We start from the raw sequence: 18,848 nt of genomic DNA, 5'->3' as shown, positions 1-18,848 counted from the left end.
GATATATATTTAAACTTGAGACCTGAACACTCATCATTCAAGTAAATATTTACAAAAACATTCTAGCCTTAAATAGGGGGAATGGGTTGTGTTTAAAGAGTTTTTACTTTATTGATATTTGGCTAATATTAGAATTAAATAAAATACCTGTGTAGAATGCAGGTGGCCTCCTATGGAACACTCTTTATTTTTCCAGTGTGCTTCAGAACATAGCTTACTGAAACAGGAACACCTAAGTCCTTGAGTGTAAGGTCTTACATAGTTAGGGTTATTATTTTAGGTATGTATACCATGTCACACATTCAAGGCATTATCAGAAAATGAGGTACATCATAAAAAAGTTAATTTTCTGCAGCATGTTTCTATAAGTGCCTAAACTATATCACTTTATAGGGGGAAAGGGAGCTTTCAAAATATATTATGTAAGTCCCTATCTTCTTAGAATTCGTGGGTTAATACGTCCTTCGTGATTCAAAGTCATTATAACCATTCATTATGATGGTGTGTACAGTATGCTGTAATACAGGATGCACTCAGAAACTCGGCAGGTGCGGTTGGCTCTTTGCCCCTATGCTAAATGGCTCCATGCTGCCTTACTTTTTGAGTTCTTATGTCTAACTTTTTATCATTTTTAAAAATCTCTTCCTTCAATATTTATTGTCTGTCTTCCCGCCTATGAGCACAAGTCTCTGTTGTGCTTCTGAAATATCTCCTGTATACTGGAAGTTCAGATATCAAGGTTGTCAGAATTATGTCTTACACGAGAGAAAAGAGCCTCGGAGTAAATATCGAAGGGATGCTTTTTAAAGCACATATACAAACTTTGGTTCTTGGAGTTTTAGTGGTATCTTTGCTGATCTTTCTTTCTTTCTTTTCTTTTTTCTTTTCTGTTTTTTCGGCTTCTATCTTCCATCTTACAAGGCTTTCATGTGAGAGATGTCTGATTGAAAAGTATGATAGCAATTGTTTATACTTCTCTGATAGCAGTTCTAAATTAGTATTTCTTTAGATAACCACTTGCCTTACTGGAAACTGCGTACCTTCTACTAGTGTTAGTTACAATTTTTGGTGCACATTCAAGAATAGGACTTTTTCCTTTTAACTATCTTTTTCAAACATTTCACGTAGTGCCTCACCCAAAGTCTGCTCCGAGAAAATATATGATGATTAACTGAGATTTAAAAATAATTATCACACACAAGCTACATACAAATGAAACTTTCTACAAAGTACACTGGTCTTTCATGTTCTAGAAAATGCTTCTGTGCTTTTCACATCTTGGTTTAAAAAAAAAAAAAACAAGAAAGACTAAGTTGAGCATAAATGATAAAAATAATTTGTAAAGGAGCTGAAAATAGAACTCTTCGTAGATATCAATTCCAAGTACATTGCAGCTTTCCTATGGGATTATTTTGTTGCTGGAAGAATTTGTAGCTCATAATTAGGAGCCCTTTATTCATTCATTCGTTCCAACAATAGCATTTACCGAATGCTCGCTGGGCCCCACCAGGGATGCACAGGCATATCAGACACAATCTCAGGAAACAGACATTTTGGCCAGAATTTGAAGGTTGCTGTGAGTCAGAGCCCAGCTGCCATATGTTAGAAACATTCCTCCAGTTAAAACTGAAAGCTTTAAAGTGAAGCTTAACTTGTTTTTTCAAGCTAGCCTTGATTCAATTAGAACAATCCCAAATATTTCATGTTCTGGGAAGAAATCTGGAGAAGTGGTGTCATAATGTTTTCCTGTTCACTGACAAGTCATTCAGTAGCCCTGTCCAAGATCATTTAAAATAGCCTGGGAATAATCCGAAGTGATGTGCCTCTGCGGAAAACACTTGGAGGATGCCTGTCGGCAAATGATGTTTTAAACCGTGGGTTTGATTTAGAACCGTTGTCAGGTTCCTAATGACAATTTATATGTTTTAAAAATGTCGTCTCCAGAAAAGTTAATATAAATGTAAGTTAGGAAACAATGAAAGTTTCGTATAATACAGTCATGATTGATTCTGTGGTTTTACTTATCTGTTCTGCTTTGTAATCAAATATACAAACTTTCCATCTCTCCCTCCCTGCTATTAGCTTGCGTTGTCAGTGAGTCATCATGTTTTGCTTCTATTAAAGACCAATAATCTTAAATCGTGTCATTAATCATATCTGATCATCGTAATTTTGTAAGAAAATCATTTGTATAAATTTTGAGTGAAGTAACCTTATGCATTGTTTATGTAGTTTCTTTCCACTATACTTTAACATTTAGATTACGTTGTTAGCCTTAGTTATATGCGGGAAGATTGACATCGTTTTATAAAAATTATTGGTTTTTATTGCCTTGAAATCTGAAGGGATACAGTAGGTTTTTGTAAGAAAGCATTTCAGACAGAATCATAATAAGCTTCTTAACTAAATGTCCTTGTTTGTGTAGGAGTGTTTGAAAGAAAAAAAAAATCTTGTTTCCAGAGAGTACAAACTCTAACTACACTACTGAAGAATTGCATTTAAACATTCAGGATTTTTTTTTGAAATGGAGTAGACAAATTATCAGTTTTTATGGTGACATGTACATAGTATATAGTGTGTGGAACCTTTGAGCCTGAAGAACATAGCTAGGTTGACAGAATCACAAAAGATCTACTTCTAAAGTGAAAAATTCTCTTAATTATTTGGGCGCTCTGAGTATATATAATGCCAAATACATGGAGAGTTAGCACTATCTGTATGTCCAAATAAACTTACTATTCACACTGTTTGTTAGTACATTTTATATTGCTCATACAGTTATAAATGTCTAGTGGTAGGTCATAAACCACTCCAATCCAGTGATTATTGAGTATCAACAGTGTGCCAGATACTAATGGTTTTCATGTTTATTGCCTGACTTTTAAGATCTTAAAAACATCTATAAAGATAGGTGTTAGCTTTTCGGTTGTACAGGAGAGGAAATTGAAGCTCAAAGAATATAAGTAACTTGTCACCAATCACAAAGCCACTGTTGGAACCAGAATGGAAAACCAGATTTTCCAACTCCAATTCCAGTGCTTTTTCTTCCATATATGCTACTTCCAAAGAAGTATTCACTGATTCAACAAATATTTACTCAACATCTATGTATGCCAGGCACTATGGTAAGCCTTAATGACATAAGGAATACAATGGTGAATAGGCAGGTATGTTTCCTGACTCTAGTGTGCAGGGTCTAAAGAAGGCGGCAGAAAAGATAACAAATGATTTGAAAAGAGGGTGACGAATCAGGTTTACAAAAAGAGAAGAACAAGATGTCTACAGGGCAGTGACATTTAAACTTAGACCATAGAATGGCAAAAATAAGCAGATAAACAAGGTCAGTCCATTCGCCTTACTGGAGGATTTTGTGTTTACAAATTTGCATACTCACTAAAATTTATTTATAACCCCAGAATCAACACTGGCTATGCGGTCATTGGCAGACAAGTATGTGCACACAGCGTCCTAGAACAGGTTCCCCACTGAGGTCCATTGAGGTGATGTTCTGCCCTCTTGTTTCAGTTGTCATATTATAAACAGGTGTCCTTTTTAAAGTCTATTCAATGCCATATTTTTCTAATGTTCGTGCTTTTTTTTTTTTTTTTTTGAGACAGAGTCTCACTCTGTCACCCAGGCTGGAGTGCAGTGGTGTGATCTCGGCTCACTGCAAGCTCCGCCTCCCGGGTTCAAGCGATTCTCCTGCCGCAGCCTCCCGAGTAGCTGGGATTACAGGCGCACACCACCAAGCCCGGCTAATTTTTTTGTATTTTCAGTAGAGATGGGGTTTCACCATGTTGGCCAGGCTGGTCTCAAACTCCCGACCTCAGGTGATCCACCCACCTAAGCCTCCCAAAGTGCTGAGATTACAGGCGTGAGCCACCATGCCCCACCCTGTTTGTGTTTTTGGTTGGTAGTCTCACTGTTTAAAATGATCCCCAAGCAGAGTGCTTGCTGAAGTGCTGTCTAGTGTTCAAGCGCGAGAAGATTGTGATGTGTCTTAATGGAGACAATGTGTTACATAAGCTTTCTCTAGCCATGAGTTATAACACATTGGCTGCCAGTGCAGTGTTACTGAATCAACAATACATACTAAATAAGATGTCTTTAAATGGAAATACACATAAAACAAAGTTATATATTGATTGGTTGACCAAAAAGTTAAATGAGCACAGGCTCACAGAAACTTAACCCTGTATTTCCTCTAGGAGGAATAATTTTGTCTTTTAAAATTCAGTGTTCTTGGCAACTTTATAGAACTCAACTATTTTGAAGAACCAAAAATCAACAATGAATGGATAAATATTCAACACTACCACATGCTGGAGAGGATATGGAGCAACTAGAACTCTCATACATTGCTGATAGGAATGCAAAATGGCACAGCTACTCTGGAAACCATCAAGCATTTAGTATAATTAAATGTATACATCCACCCCATAGGATCTAACAGTCCCATTCCTAGGTATTTACCAATATAAATGTAAATGTAGGTTCATACCACTACCTGTACCATGAATATTTATACCAGCTTTATTTTTGATTGCCATAAAATGGAAACAACCCGACTGTCCTTCAGTTGGGGAATGAATAAACAAACTCTGGAATGGAATATTACTCAACAATAAAACGGAGCAAATTATTGTACTCAACAACACGGGATGAATCTCAAATGCTTTATGCTGAGTGGAAGAAACCAGTCAACAGGCTCCATAATATACTATTCCACTGAAATAATATTCTTTAAAGGCAAAGCTGTAGGGACAGAAAACATCTCTGGTTGCCAGGATTTGGGGTGGAGGGTTGGCTGTAAAGGGGTACAGAGCAATATTGGGGGAGAGGGGATAGAACTGTTCTGTGTCTTGATTGTGTTGGTGGTTACACAATTCAATGCCTTAGTCAAAACTCAAAGACCTGTATCCTAAAAAGGGGGAGTTTTCCAATATGTAAATTATGTTTTAATAAGATTAAAAAACTGAGATCTGAAAGACGAATCAAAGTGCAATTCTTCTAGTTTGACACGGTGAAATCAGAAAATACCATTAAAAAAGAGAGCACCCTATATGTTTTACAGTAGTTCTAGTTGATAAAATACTGTTAGTGTAAAATAACCACTATGTAGTAATTTACATTATACTGCAAATTGAGCAGCGATCTCTCTGAACATATAAAACATGTTTTCTTTTCCCTTGTTTTGTTGTGCCTAAATCTAACATGGTGACAGGAAACAGTTTCTTACTGCTTTTTTGACAAGTGCTAAAATCTGCAAATCATAATATGATTCCGATATATGCATTATTCATAAGAGGACAAAACTTTTGTTTGATTTGGATTACGCAGTTAAATGGCAGTTGACCTTGGGATAATATAACAAACATGACAACAGAGCAAATATGATAATATCACTTATCTTGCTTGTATATGATTATTTAATGATAGGCAACTGTCAGAAACAGAAAGTTTAACTGTTCGTGTTCTTGGACACAGAGAGACTTACCATATGCCCTCTTTGAGTGTCTTGAACTCTGACATTTCCCTTTTTTATTCTTCCTTGTTTATAATGGCCTTGCTACATCACCTCTGTTATATTTCAAGGAGCAAAGATGTTGTAAATCAAATCACCATTGCATTCTGGTTTATGAAAGTCAGTTTCACCATATAACATGTACCTAACCTTTGAAATAATGGGCGAGTCGGGCTTTCTGAGACTATTACTGTACTAAGGCTTTACAACAGATTCAATAATGCATATCAGGAGTTTCTCAATAATGTATACTGTAGCTAACACAAACTCTTTCTCACTTGTATTATATTTTGAAAATTTTTTACCTATGTTTTACTTAACATGTGTTGTCAAAACATCCCAAGGCTATGTATGTACTGTGTTCTTTTATAACTAACAAGACTATGCATCCTACAGTCACTTAATAAACGTAGACAACAGTTTACTCAAAGTACATTGAAAATAAATGGCTCTGCTTAAGATTATTGTGCTATCAAAGCCATTTGTTGGGTGATTAAAGTAGGTGAACAAATTGCTATATTATATATGTTGCAAAAACGATGAAAAGAGCAGCAGTGAAACAATTTGGAAAAGTAAAAACAGTAAATATATCTTGTGCTTTTTCTGTAGAATATTGTGAACTATGAAATCGTTATATTTTACCTTTTTAACAGATGTTATTTGTTTGGAGTCTTTTAGGGATGTCAGCTTTGGTTTGTGTATTTTTTAGTTTCCTTGTAATCCTATCTAACATCCATTAACAACATTTAGAGTTGTTTGATTATTCCAAAATACAAAATAAACTTCCCTCAAGAGTTAATTTAGTATGTAGCAAGTGTTTCTGAAATGTACAAATGGCAACATTGTTTTCCAACAGGATAATTACAACCATGTACAGTATGTTTCCTCATTAGTAGTAATTAAATAATTTACTAAATTGTGCAATAATTCATAATGACACATGCTAACCTTGCTCAATTACAGAAGCCAGTGATAAAGGAATTTCTCGCACACATGCCTAGATGTTATTAGGGTAGTACTTTTTGATTTCTGGAGAAGTCAGCTTGCTATTTTCAAAATACTAAGTAGTGCTGAATTGAAGGAAAAAATAATTCAACTTCTGAGAGTTGCAGCATAATGTTTACAAGTGCACATGCTAGAATCAGTGTACATGGATTTTTTCTTATGGTTCCACCAGTTATTGGCCCTGTCCTCCTGGACAAGTCACTTAATTTCTCTGTGCCCCAGTTTCCTCATCTGTAAAATGAATGTAATAAAAGTACAGAATGTTTTTCAGTAAATGAAATGATTTTTTAAAAGAGCATAAAATCAATGCTTGCCACGCAGGAAGTTCCAAGGAATGGTTAACCAGTAGGAGAGGTAGTAGCAGCAACAGTAACGGTATTATACAATGATTGGAAAGCCATTTTGATTTCACAAAATTATTTTTGGGGACACAAGGCTTCACTAGATGCTAAAAATCTAACATGAATTTTGGAACTTCTGACTGGAATGCCTAATTTAATCTACCTCTATCTTACAAAATGTAGGAAGAGTTTTTAAGAGAAGATTGATTTTTTAAAATGTGGATCTAATATACTGAGAAAATTTTAACCTTTTTTATTAAAATGAAAAATACCCAAATCTATTCTTGTTTTAGCGCTCACAACAGACTGCCACAGTGTAGGACTGGACATAAATAATAGATGGACTTCTGAGAGCAGAGAATAGACTTCTGATCAGACACTGTCAGCCCAGATGAATCCCATCCTATAAGCTGGAGCTTAAATGTGAGCATCAAAACCACTATTGACATGTGACACAACTGTCTGAAATGTCAATAGTTATAAAATGAGTATTTCATAATGCAGAATAATTGATTACTTTGCTTGACTGAACAGGAACATATTTTCCCTGTGAAAGCAAAATAATGCCAGCATTTGCTCCTGGAACACTCCTAGCCGCGAGATTCGGATTTCCCAATGAGGCCCACGTTACTCTGCAGTCCTTGATCATGCATGACAAAAATAGGGAAAACCATCTGTAACCGCTTATCTTTTCTCCATTATTTGAAAATATATTTTTAAGATAGTTCTTTAAAAAATAAAATATGGCCTATATATGAAGCATCTATATTAATAGAACTGTCTCAGATAATTTTCAGAACTGAAATGGATGAGATACAAAATCAAATAACATTCCATTTATCTTGTTCATCCTAAAATGCTCTGCTTAGCTTTTCACTCTGATGAAATAACATCCATTTCCAGTTTTATTCTTCCTCGGTGTGCTGTGATGTGGAACTCTTTTGCTCTGTGTGTTTTATTAAGTGTAATTTAACTTTATGACTATCAAACCAACTATTAATCCTTACAATAAGACTCTGAAATAGGCAAGCTGCAAAGAGATTTATTTTCTGAAGCACAATTCCCTTCTTCTACCTCCAATTATTTTTTCAAAAATCATTCTCTGAAAGTGTATAGTTTGCAGAGCTCTGTACTGGGCACTGTGAGGGAAGGCAGAAGAAATAGCTACAACCTACGTTTTGGGCTTTCTCCCCTTCTTATCTGTATTTTATCTACGGTAAATGCTCACTATTCGTTTCCTTTAGTGAGAAATGCATTTTCTGTCTCTGCACTTTTACAACTGTGTTCTTTTCTTTTCTTTACTTTTTTAAGACAGAGTCTTGCTCTGTCGCCCAGGCTGGAGTGCAGTGGAACGATCTCGGCTCACTGCAGCCTCTGCCTCCCAGATTCAAGTGGTCCTCTTGCCTCAGCCTCCCGAGTAGCTGAGATTACAGGCACCTGCCACCACACCCAGCTAAGTTTTGTATTTTTGGTAGAGATGGGGTTTCGCCGTGTTGACCAGGCTGGTCTCACACTCCTGACCTCAGGTGATCTGCCCACCTTGGCCTCCGAAAGTGCTGGGATTACAGGCACGAGCCACAGCACCCAGCCTGTACTTTTACAACTGTGTTCTATCCTCCTTTTGAGAGGCTCTTCATTTTTACTTCTATCCACCAAGATGTGATTTGGCCTTCAAGGTCTAACTCAAATCTCCTTCATGAAGTTCCTCTTCTCTTAAAGTTTCAGATGAACCCTGCACACAGTAACCACTCTTATTCTTGACTTACATAGTACTTTATTTCTGGAACACTTCGAGTATGTGCCACACATTCGGCCTTACATTATAAGCACTGCATTTATTTTCCTACTAGATTGCAAGCTCCTTGAAGGATAGACTGATGTCTTGATCTTTGTCCTTTCCTCTTGACATACTAGCACAGTGTAATGCACACAGAAGGTGTTTAGTCATTGCTCATTGGATGGGAACTTCATCTCCTATAGGAAATAAGACACAAAAAGTCTGCCAGACCACAGGGCCTCTTAGGCCAATGGGCAATTTAATTCTTATCCATCTTTGTGTCCTCAATACTTAGCAGGTGCTTAATAAATACAGTTGATCCCTGAACAACGTAGGGGTTAAAAGTGCTGACCCCCTTATAGTAAAAAAATCTGCATATAACTTTTGAATCCCCCAAAACTTAACTACTAATAGCCTACTCTTGACTAGAAGCATTGCCAATAAAATAGGCAATCAATTAACATATATTTTGTATGTTGTATGTATTATATATTGTATTCTTACAATAAAGTAACATAGAAAAAATAAAATGTGATTAAGAAAATCGTAAGGAAGAGAAATCATGCTTACTATTCATTTAAGTGGAAGTGGATTGTCATAAAGATCTTCATCCTCATCATCTTCACGGTGAGTAGGCTGAGGAGGAAGAAAGGGTTAGTCTTACTGTCTCAGGGGTGGCAGAAGTGGAAGAAAATTCCTATATAAGTGAACCTACACATGTCAAATCAGTGTTGTTCAAGGGTCCACTATACTTGTTTCACATACACCACACACACACACGAGTTTCAAAATTGTAGAACGCTCAGCAAAAGTGCATGCTGAGAAACATTTCAACAAATTGTGATTAACGGTCAACGTTTTATGTCAGGCACAGGCTCTGTGTGTGTAACAATGTAGGGGCTGATGGCGTGGTGACGGCACTTCCACTGAAAGATATCACTTTTTCCTTTCTGTATATTGTTTAATCCTCCTAGTGACCCTACAAGGCTCTACCCTCCTTATTTGACATATGGTGAAACAAAGGTTTGCTCAAGCTCATACAGCTAGTGAGTGGGATGTAGGTTGGTTTTGAGCCCAACTTCATCCAATGCCAAAGCTCATTCCACCGTACCATGGAGTTCAAGCAAACAAAGAAGGCTTCTTGGAGAAGTAAGCAGACATGGCACAGTGCAGAGAAAGGGAAGAAAGTGTCCCTGCAAAGTGGATGGAGAGTAATTCTGAAAGCAGTCACAGAATGTTCGAGTTGTAGGGGCCCGTTGCAGTCAGTTCCTACTCCATCAGGCTACAGTTGAGGAGCCTGATGCCCTCAAAGGTAAAATGGCTTGCCTGATGTGATGTAGAAAGCTAATGACAAGTGTGAAACTATCCTGGACCCAGGATTCCAGATTCTGAGTTCACTTGTATTTCTTGTGTTCGCTTACCTATATATATATATATATATTCCTGAATGGCCTGTTCCACTGCCAGGTATAGGAATGGGGTGAGGGCACAACATGGGGACATAAAGGAGTGGAGGTATCTCTTGGCCTTGGTTTGCATTTCTCCCCTTCCTGCCTTGGCTGGTGTGTGTGTAGTGAGGCACCTGCCACCTACCTATTCTGTGGCGGTTGCTCAGCTCTGTATGCCTGTGAACTTTACCCTTTTCCTTACTGTGATGATTACAAAACATAAGCCAGTCCTCTGAATTTCCTAATTGGTGGATGAAATATATGGTTCCAGAAACCCCAGAAGCCCTGCACCATTGTCTCCATTCAGTCAAATCTTTCACCTCCAACATCCCATTACACTAATAGCCACACTAATGATTTGCAGTCATCTATCAACTGTTTAGTGAGTGGCAGAGTGCTGTGCAAACATCTTTTCAATGGGCAACCAGACACGGTACACCTTTAGGAATGTTCAGACCAACTCATGGAACTCTACAGTTTTCAAAGCACAGGTCAGCTGATTTGTTGTGACCTTCTCAAAATCAGAGCTACTGTCTTATTCTTGTTCGATTCTCCATCACAGTGTCAGTATAATACCTACTCAGTAAGTATGGCTGATTATGAGAAATACATGTGGGGGGGGTGGGTGTGAGTGTGTAAAATTGTGGGTGTCTCTTTGCCACCCAAATGTAGTTTATTTCACCCATATTTCATGGACTATGCATATGTATACATTCATGCACATTTCAATCTACATCTATATTTGTTTCAAAATCATGAAAAAGGCAGATAAACCACATTAATCCACTTGTCCCCTCCCTCTTTACACTCATAAATAGCAGAGCTCCTTGTCTTACTGTTGGCTTCTGGGTCTCACCAGTATTACTCCATTTGTAAGTGTTCCTTTATGAGAAACTGGCTCCTTCTGGACTCCAGTTTAAGTAAAGCTGTGATCTCTTCTAGGTTAGTTTGTGACATGTCCATAGCTTCCCAAGTATCCTTGCTTTACAACTCTCTGGGTCTGACCCTATTTGGTTTATGGGAAACCTGGTCCCCTGGCTCTGTGTCAACCAGAATGGCTCAACTCCTAAAGGTCACAGTGCAGTGGTGGCTAAGGACTCCATTGAATCAAGCTGCCTAGGACCACATTAACCTTTCACTGATCCCTTTCTTGTTCAGCTATAAGGAAATTAATTGAATGAGCAAGCAGACGCACACTGGAGAGAGAGACGCAGGGCCTGGGTGAGACAAAACCAAAATGCTATGCCTCACATGCATCAGCAAACTTTGAAACCACCTTTGTCCTAGGAGCCACTTGCAGATTCGTGATAAATTTGCCAGTCCACTGGTTTGTCATTCTCCCCAGCAGCATTATATCTATGATTTGGGGTGGCAGATTATGAGATCAGAACTTGTGTGGTGAAAAACAAAATATACTCTTATAAAGTCAAGTATCATTTAGTTAACCTGTAACATAGGAAGATTGGCACCAATTTACTAATAATACTCCAGTCTAGACTCGTACAAAAATGCACCAGTCTTTTCCCCGAGGTGTTTTTGGGAACAACCTGGCATTAGAAGTGTCTCTCTACTTTCTCGCTAAATGACAGATTGAATGTGGAACCCAGCACACAGGAACACCACGTGGGGCTATGACCATCCTGGGAGACTGAGATGAGTTACATGTGTTTATAAGTATGTTGTATGCCTTCTTTTTCTAAGATGAGCCAACAGAAACCTTTGAGCTGCAAATTAATATATAACAAACTCCCATTCCTGGTAAAGAAGTCCCATTCTGTTTAGTTATCTTCATGTAAGCAATATTTACTTTTTTTTTTTCAGAACACTTGGTAAAAAGAAAAAGAATATATTCCTTAGCACGGCGTTCTCCCTTACTCATAAGCATTTGTTTAATAAAATCCAGACAATTACTCCTACCTATTTATTGCATTTTAATGTTTTATTGTATTTCTACAATTGTATACTTTTTTTTTTTCCTTGAGACAGATTCTTGCTCTGTCGCCCAGGCTAGAGTGCAGTGGTGTGATCTTGGCTCACTGCAACCTCAACCTCCTGGGTTCAAGCAATTCCTATGCCTCAGCCTCGCAAGTAGTAGCTAGGATTACAGGCATGCACCACCACGCCTGGCTAATTTTTGTGTTTTTGTAGAGATGGGGTTTCACCATGTTGCCCAGGCTGGTCTTGAACTCCTGACCTCAAGTGATCCACCCGCCTTGACCTCTCAAAGTGCTGGTATTACAGGCGTGAGCCACCATGCCCGCCTTTTACATGATTGTATTTTAATATACAGCGGATAAAAGTTTGTACTAAAATGTATCATTTATGGCTCCAATTTGGTATTACTGCAGGGAGATGTCCCTTCAATATGGCAGATGGTCCCTTTTACTCCTGATTGATCTGTTTGGTTGGGACCTTATAATGTCATAGAAAATGTGCATTTTGAGTGGTTAAAAAAAAAAAGTCTCTAGTTTTTACTCTCAAAGAGCTTTGTGTTAAGATAAAGAACAGTAATATAACCTGGGTTAAAAGCTGAAGACATTTAATAGAGGCATGTATTACAAATAGCATCTAGCTACATTGGAAGGTTAGGACTTCATATCTCAAATTCTGTTGCTCATTAGTTGTAGGAAGTGAATGAAATACATCACTAAAGGGCAAGGTCAGTATTACATTATTCTGGAAATGTCTTTGTTGAATAAATGTGTAAATATTTCAGATAAGTACTTGAGATTATATTTCTATTGGGGACATATCTATAGAATGAATTATTCTACTTGTAACTACAGGAGCAGATGTCACATTACATGTTGTTCCCAATGACTGATTTCATTTGAAATGATCTGGAAATAAATACTGATTACTAGTGATGTCAGACTATTCACCTTGGAGTCAGATGTCTGACAGGCAGGCTAGAGCTAACAGATTTGGTTATTTTGAAAACATTGTTTTCTAAAGCAGGATACTGTTTTAAAGTAGCATTGTGAATTCTCGGAGTTGTATATCTGGGTTCATTTGCATTGAGTATGGAAGAACATACTTAAGAGGATGCAATCTCCAATGGTTTTCCATCCTTTAACGATACAAAAGAAAGAAAATTGTACCTGGGACCTGCTTATAGGATAGTTTGGCATTAGTCACTAACACAAGGGAAATCAAGAACCAAATTTGAATGATGGTGTCAGTGTAACTGAGGGGCGTTGCCTCACTGGGAGATATAGTTGCATCATAGGAACATGGTGTGATTTAATTTCATAATTGTAAACATTACAGTGGGTATGGTTGATTCATTTGAAACTCCTGTCCACTTCGCTATGGCTGGACAGCTGAGTTAACATGGGTAGGTCCTGGGTTCACATTTTTACAATTTATTTTCTTTGTAGTTTTATTTGGGGAAAAAAAATCTAAAAGAAAAAAAACTATATTAGAATGAATTTATCTGAAATCAAACTTTTATAAAGCCATGGCTTGACTGAAGGACAATGAACTTTATTGACCTTCTAAATCAGAGCGCTGTATAAATGCTTGGAAGCCTCAATTTTGCCTTGAAAGGGGGCTGGGGAGGGAGTGTTGTATGAATCCTTGTTTTCTACAGTGCTGATTATCTGCTTGTGTTTTAAATTGTGGCCCAACTCAGGGGCAAGAGCAACTCACATGGAGAAAAAAATATGCTAGAATTATCCTTGTTTAATCATCATGAATGCAACAGCTAATAGCCATCTGATTTTTAAGTTGTGAGTGGAAACTGACCAACAAAATAAAGCAGCATGAAATTTCGCGAAGGAACCGCAATAGGTACGCAAACTTGGTTTTTCAGAATTTTTTCTGTTATGCTCGGTACTATAGACTGCCTGACCAAAGTTTTAAACAATGCAGATTCTGGGTACGTAGCATCTGAAATTCATCGTAAAGAGATTGATCTGTAAAATAATAACGTCATGATTTACAGTTCCATAAGGACAGTAAAAAGAAGTAAGCTTCAAAGTTTAGAGGGAATTAAGTCTCAGTTGCATGTTAAAATGTACAAAGTTCACCTTTAGAGGTCTTTATTTTCTGTCAAAAATACCACAATGTTTCATTTCTAGGGTATGAAAACGATAGCTTTTCCTACTTGTAGATGGGTTCTCTGGAGAGAGATGGAAGAGCCTGGGAATTTAGCGGCTCAAATCAGCTGGCAACTGGAGTTCATTTAGGTGATTCACGTACAATTTCCGGCTCTCCTTGCAGGTATCAGTGGTCTTGGACGCGGGGAAGGGGGTCGGGGAAACAGGTGTAGACCAGGACCTTGGTAATTGGTATAACTGCCAATATCCAAGGGTTGCCAAGGGTTGGGTGGGCGGAGTTCCCCTGCTCAGGCCGAGTCTCTCCAGAAAGACTTCGGAGGAGCTTACTTCACTCCCGGGACCGTCCCAGTGGCTTCGTTCTTCACGGCCCAGGAGGGGGCCGTACCTTCCGATTAGAGCTGGGGCGCTCTAGGAAATGAGGGTGACCGTAGCTCCCCAGATCAAACTTGTCTTTTCCATCAACGAGCTGGCGCATTCATCGCCTCCAAGGGCTCCGGGAAGCCAGCGGGAGAGTGGCGTCGGGTTGCGAGCCTCTTGCCCCACTGAGTGGGGGGAGATAGTGGTCAGAGGCGCGTTCCGTGGGGCGCTGCGTGCAGAAAAGCGACCGGCGGCCACAGGTGATCCCGAGGGCGAGGGGAAGGCGGGCGCCCGGGCGAGGGCCCGGGGCGCGGGAGGGCAGGCCCGGCCGGGGTGGGCCAGCCGAGCCGCCGCTGCTGCTCACCTGCCCGCGGGGGCGGGGCGGGGCGCGGCGCTGGGGCGCGCCTGCCTCCCGCCTCCCGCCTCCCGCCCCGGGAGGAAGCGGAGGGGCGCGGTGTAAACAGAGCGGCGGCCGTGATGTCAGCCGGTCACATGGAGCCTCTTATGGCTCGGGATGGCTCTCGGCGGGCGGGCAGCTGCGGCAGCTGCTGCTGTGGCTCGGGCGGCGGCGGCGCGGCGGCGGCAGAGGGGGCTCCGGGGTCGGACCATCCGCTCTCCCTGCGCTCTCCGCACCGCGGCTTAAATGATGTATTTTGTGATCGCAGCGATGAAAGGTGAGCCCGGGCGCCCCGCCGGGGCCGGGTGGGCTGGCGGCTCCGGGGGGCGGGGAGGAGGGCGCGCAGGGGGAGGGGTGGGCGCGCCTGCCCGAACGCACGTACTGCCCGGGGCTCGGCGCGGGGGCCCCGCCAGGGCCTTCTGGGCCACCGCCGCGGCGCCACCTGAGCCGGGCCACGGGATCGGCCTGCCTCCGATTGGGGGCAAAGGCGCACGGGGTGGATACCCCTGTGCTGCCCCCTCCGGCTCCTGTCAGTCTCCTGGGTCCGCTTGGCACCCAGCGGGGCTCCCAAAAGAAAGTTTGCCGGGAGTCGCCGCGCTTCGGGAAGAAAGGGGAGGGTCTGCGGAGTTCAGAGGAAGCCGGGGACGCCCGCGGCCGGTCCCCAGGGCCCGCACCCCGGACAGCTCCGGCCTAGGTCGGGGAGGCGCCGCGGCCGGGCAGGGCCGTGCTTGCGCGCGGTCGCGATGTCATCCCCGGGGACTGGTCAGCGCCCCAGGCCTTGCGCCCTCCCCCTGCGGTCCCGAGCTTCTTAGCGGCCACCGGCCGGGCAAGTGCCGCAGGTCCGCGCTGCGTCCCGCGCTGTGTCCCGCCGCGGCCACTTCCGAAAGCGCGCGGGCCGGAGCTAGACGGGCGCCTCGAGCGTGCCAAGACGCCCTTGGCGGCCCAGGGAGCAGAGGCGCACCCCCGCTTGACACTTTGGCTGGTGGATGGAGGTGGGGAGGAACTCGGCAGCCCACGAGATCCGCGGGCAGGGGCGGAGGTTAGACCGTGGTGAGGGCCGACGGGCGCGGGTTAGTCGCGGCCAAGCCTCCCGGCCCGGCCTTCCGCCCTCATCAGGACTCCGTAGCCGGGCCGGGGGCGGGAGGGGAAGGGGATCTGGCTGGAGGGAGGACTGGCTCGAGGTCCTCTCAGGTGAGAAGGAGAGAAACCGTGGCACGTCAGGGAACTTTCTGATGGGAAAGCTAAAGTTTGGAGGTGTGCAGGAAGTCGCCTCTGCTGCCGGAGAAACCGAGACTCGCTCTTGGGACGGTTGCAAACAGCTCCGGAGAAACTCAGCCCGCAGCACGCCGCCAGCTTGTGCGCCCGCAGGTTCGTCGCCGTGGATAATCTGCCCGAACGGCTTGGCAGGCCCAGCCGCCAGGCTTGGGGATTTAGAGCCCCATCTTTTTGTGGCGGACGCGGCTTCCCTAATGCGCAGCAATTGTGCAGACCCAGACTGTCCTGCGGGTCCTGCCCACCCGTGCGGGCGCCAAGCGCTCGTTAAACGTTTGCTAGGTTCGGGTTTTGTTGCAATCTGGAATGAAGGACACCAGTTCGGTATCTGCGCTGGGTTTACTTTCAGATCACCGAGCTTTGCCTTTCTTCACTAGAGATTGGGTGGCATCTCTTTTATTAATTATTAACAGGCCGAAACGTTCTGGACGTTAAGATGAGCTACTTGAGATGAAATCTTTCTATATAATGTGCCCACAGCAAATTTTCTCTTTTCCCCTGTGGCTTGAGGGAAATGGGATTTAATCATTTGTGGAATATGCAATTCATATAAGTAAAAGAGAGGAAACCTCCCGTGATCCGCGCTCTTAAGCCCCTAAAATTATTTGGGAGGAAAAATTATTAAGGTTTCTTACCGACTTCTTATGTTAAAAAATATATTCTCCCCTGCCCCCCCCCCCAAAAAAAACACTTTTATGCTATTCCTGCATTTCATTAGCCCTGTAAGTGTAAAACGATTTAAATGCCCTCTGCAGCTAAAGCATTTTTTTGGTCTTTAAATTATAAAATAGATTTCGCTATTTGGAAGATGTCAATGCCAGTCTTTATCCACTTTGTCTAATATAATTTGTGTTGATTGGAGGAAAGGCAAGAGGCTGAGACATTTTAAACTGCTTTCTCCCCTCATGAACAGTAACCACCCACCAAACAATAAGGAAAGTACGTTTTAATATTTTTATTTAATGTTGATGTTTCCTAGTACATAGGCTTTTGCTTTTGTAGTTCTACAAAGTGAAGTTCCATACTATCCCTTACTAATAGAATAATGAGAATCACACACTACCCCCACACATTTGTCTTGGAGTGACGTCTGTCTGCCATAAAATAATAGATTCCTAGTATTGTGCTTTGAAAAAAGTGCCTCAGAAGTACTGGCAATGCAATTTTTCTATAAACTCAGCTGCCTGAGAGAGAGAGAGAGATAGGGAGAGGAAGAGAGAGAGAGAATGCATCTGGACAAGTAGAATATTTCACTCCCAATATCATAACATCCTGAATTTTAATGGGATTATTTGGCTTTGTTGCAAACTTAAACTGAAAAAGAAAATAGTTTGTGGGAAAGTGAGGGATGCTGTAAATGTTTCCATATCAGATTTAAGGGGAAAAAACTGGCTTAGAATCTTATTAAATACTTCCCTGTCGCCTCTCAGTTTTAATAGTTAAATTGGTTCCATGTGTAAGAGAGTTTGTATAATTAGATTTTTCGTGCAAAACAAATACTATTTACACTATAGCTTTTTGGTATGTGGATGCATGTGGACAAGGGAGGAGGGAACAAGCCACCATAAAAGAGAAAGATTCTCTTTGTTGGCTGGTTTACTTGTTTTTTAAACATCATTAAATCGGGCCCTTTGAACCCACCAAAGAAGAAAATCCTTCCTCTGCATTAGTTGACAAATAAGTTCAGGCTTAGTTTCATGCTCAAATGTAATAAATCTTCTTTTGAGCAACTCTAGTCTCATCCTTTAATTTTGCTTTTGTTTAATTAACAACAAAATTCCAATACCATTTGGATTGCTTCTTGGGCAAAAGGAGAGAGCCAGCTATAACATTTATAATCAGGGGAGCACTTGTTCTGCTCATCATAAAAGTGCATTGGCCAAATGTCACGCGGCAGCAGAGTACTGAAAGGAAATGTAAGAGCTTCATCAGTTTCAGTAGATTATATACCCCTTTGCTTCATATGAGTGCTCACCCGGTGTTCGTGTAAATGGAGTTATAAGAGCACAGAGAGGCTTAAAGGGAATTTCTGGCCCGTAGATTCTTCCTCCGGCCTGATTCATGTGCAAATGCAAGACTCCTCACCACTTTGAAAATACTGTATGTGTCGGTAGTGTGTCCAACTCTAGTAAATACGATTTTATAGTTTTGAAGAACTCGGCCTTTCTTTTTACCGAATGAAATTGGAATTCGATCTCTGATCTCATTGTAAGGACACTTTTCCTGGTATCCCTTCACTGGGATTTTTGTACCATTTTTGTTACCTGTGATGGGAAGGATTGGGAGAAGGTAATGGCTGGATCTTGAAAAGAGAAAACCCAAATGGTTGCCACTACTGAGCAGAGTGCTTGTCTGGCAAGAAGGGGTCAGTTCTTTTAAAGACAAGGAGGATTTCTGAATCCATTTATCCATGGGAGGAGGGAGAAGCCTGGACCTTCCATGAAGCAGACAGTATTTTAAAAGCACCATTTTCATGGGCAGCCTCTTGGTTTTATATATTTCAATCACATTACTTGGGATACAAAGCAACATCATGCACAAGTAAACCCTTTTGCCCTCGATTTGAATTGAGAAGCGTATAATTTATTTAATGCTGCCCAGTCATGAAATAATGTAGTTTCTAAACAGAAATAGTCATTTAAAAATATACAATATGTCATCTAAAC

At 41.3% G+C, this 18,848-nt stretch overlaps 2 protein-coding genes across 4 annotated transcripts in view; both read left to right on the top strand.

Annotated features, from left to right (window-relative positions):
- Positions 1 to 18,848, top strand: part of BNIP2 (BCL2 interacting protein 2) — a 1,133,240-nt gene that overhangs the window by 159,994 nt on the left and 954,398 nt on the right. The window lies entirely within an intron of this gene.
- RORA (RAR related orphan receptor A) overlaps positions 1 to 18,848 on the top strand; it is a 1,262,381-nt gene that overhangs the window by 1,140,220 nt on the left and 103,313 nt on the right. Inside the window, exon 1 of one of the 3 annotated variants that reach the window (XM_050797250.1) lies at positions 12,048 to 13,432. The exons of 1 other annotated variant lie outside the window; for it this stretch is intronic. In XM_050797250.1, the coding sequence (XP_050653207.1) occupies positions 13,429 to 13,432 (4 nt within the window). In that variant the 5' untranslated portion in view covers positions 12,048 to 13,428. Of the gene's footprint in view, positions 1 to 12,047; positions 13,433 to 14,934; positions 15,188 to 18,848 lie in introns of those variants that run through there. One more of the 3 variants, XM_050797249.1, reaches the window with a different exon arrangement.

This window comes from Macaca thibetana, chromosome 7 (assembly GCF_024542745.1).
Source record: "Macaca thibetana thibetana isolate TM-01 chromosome 7, ASM2454274v1, whole genome shotgun sequence".
NCBI lineage: Eukaryota > Metazoa > Chordata > Mammalia > Primates > Cercopithecidae > Macaca > Macaca thibetana.
The sequence above is the reverse complement of the archived record's forward strand: the minus strand, read 5'-3'. Positions and strand labels throughout refer to the sequence as shown.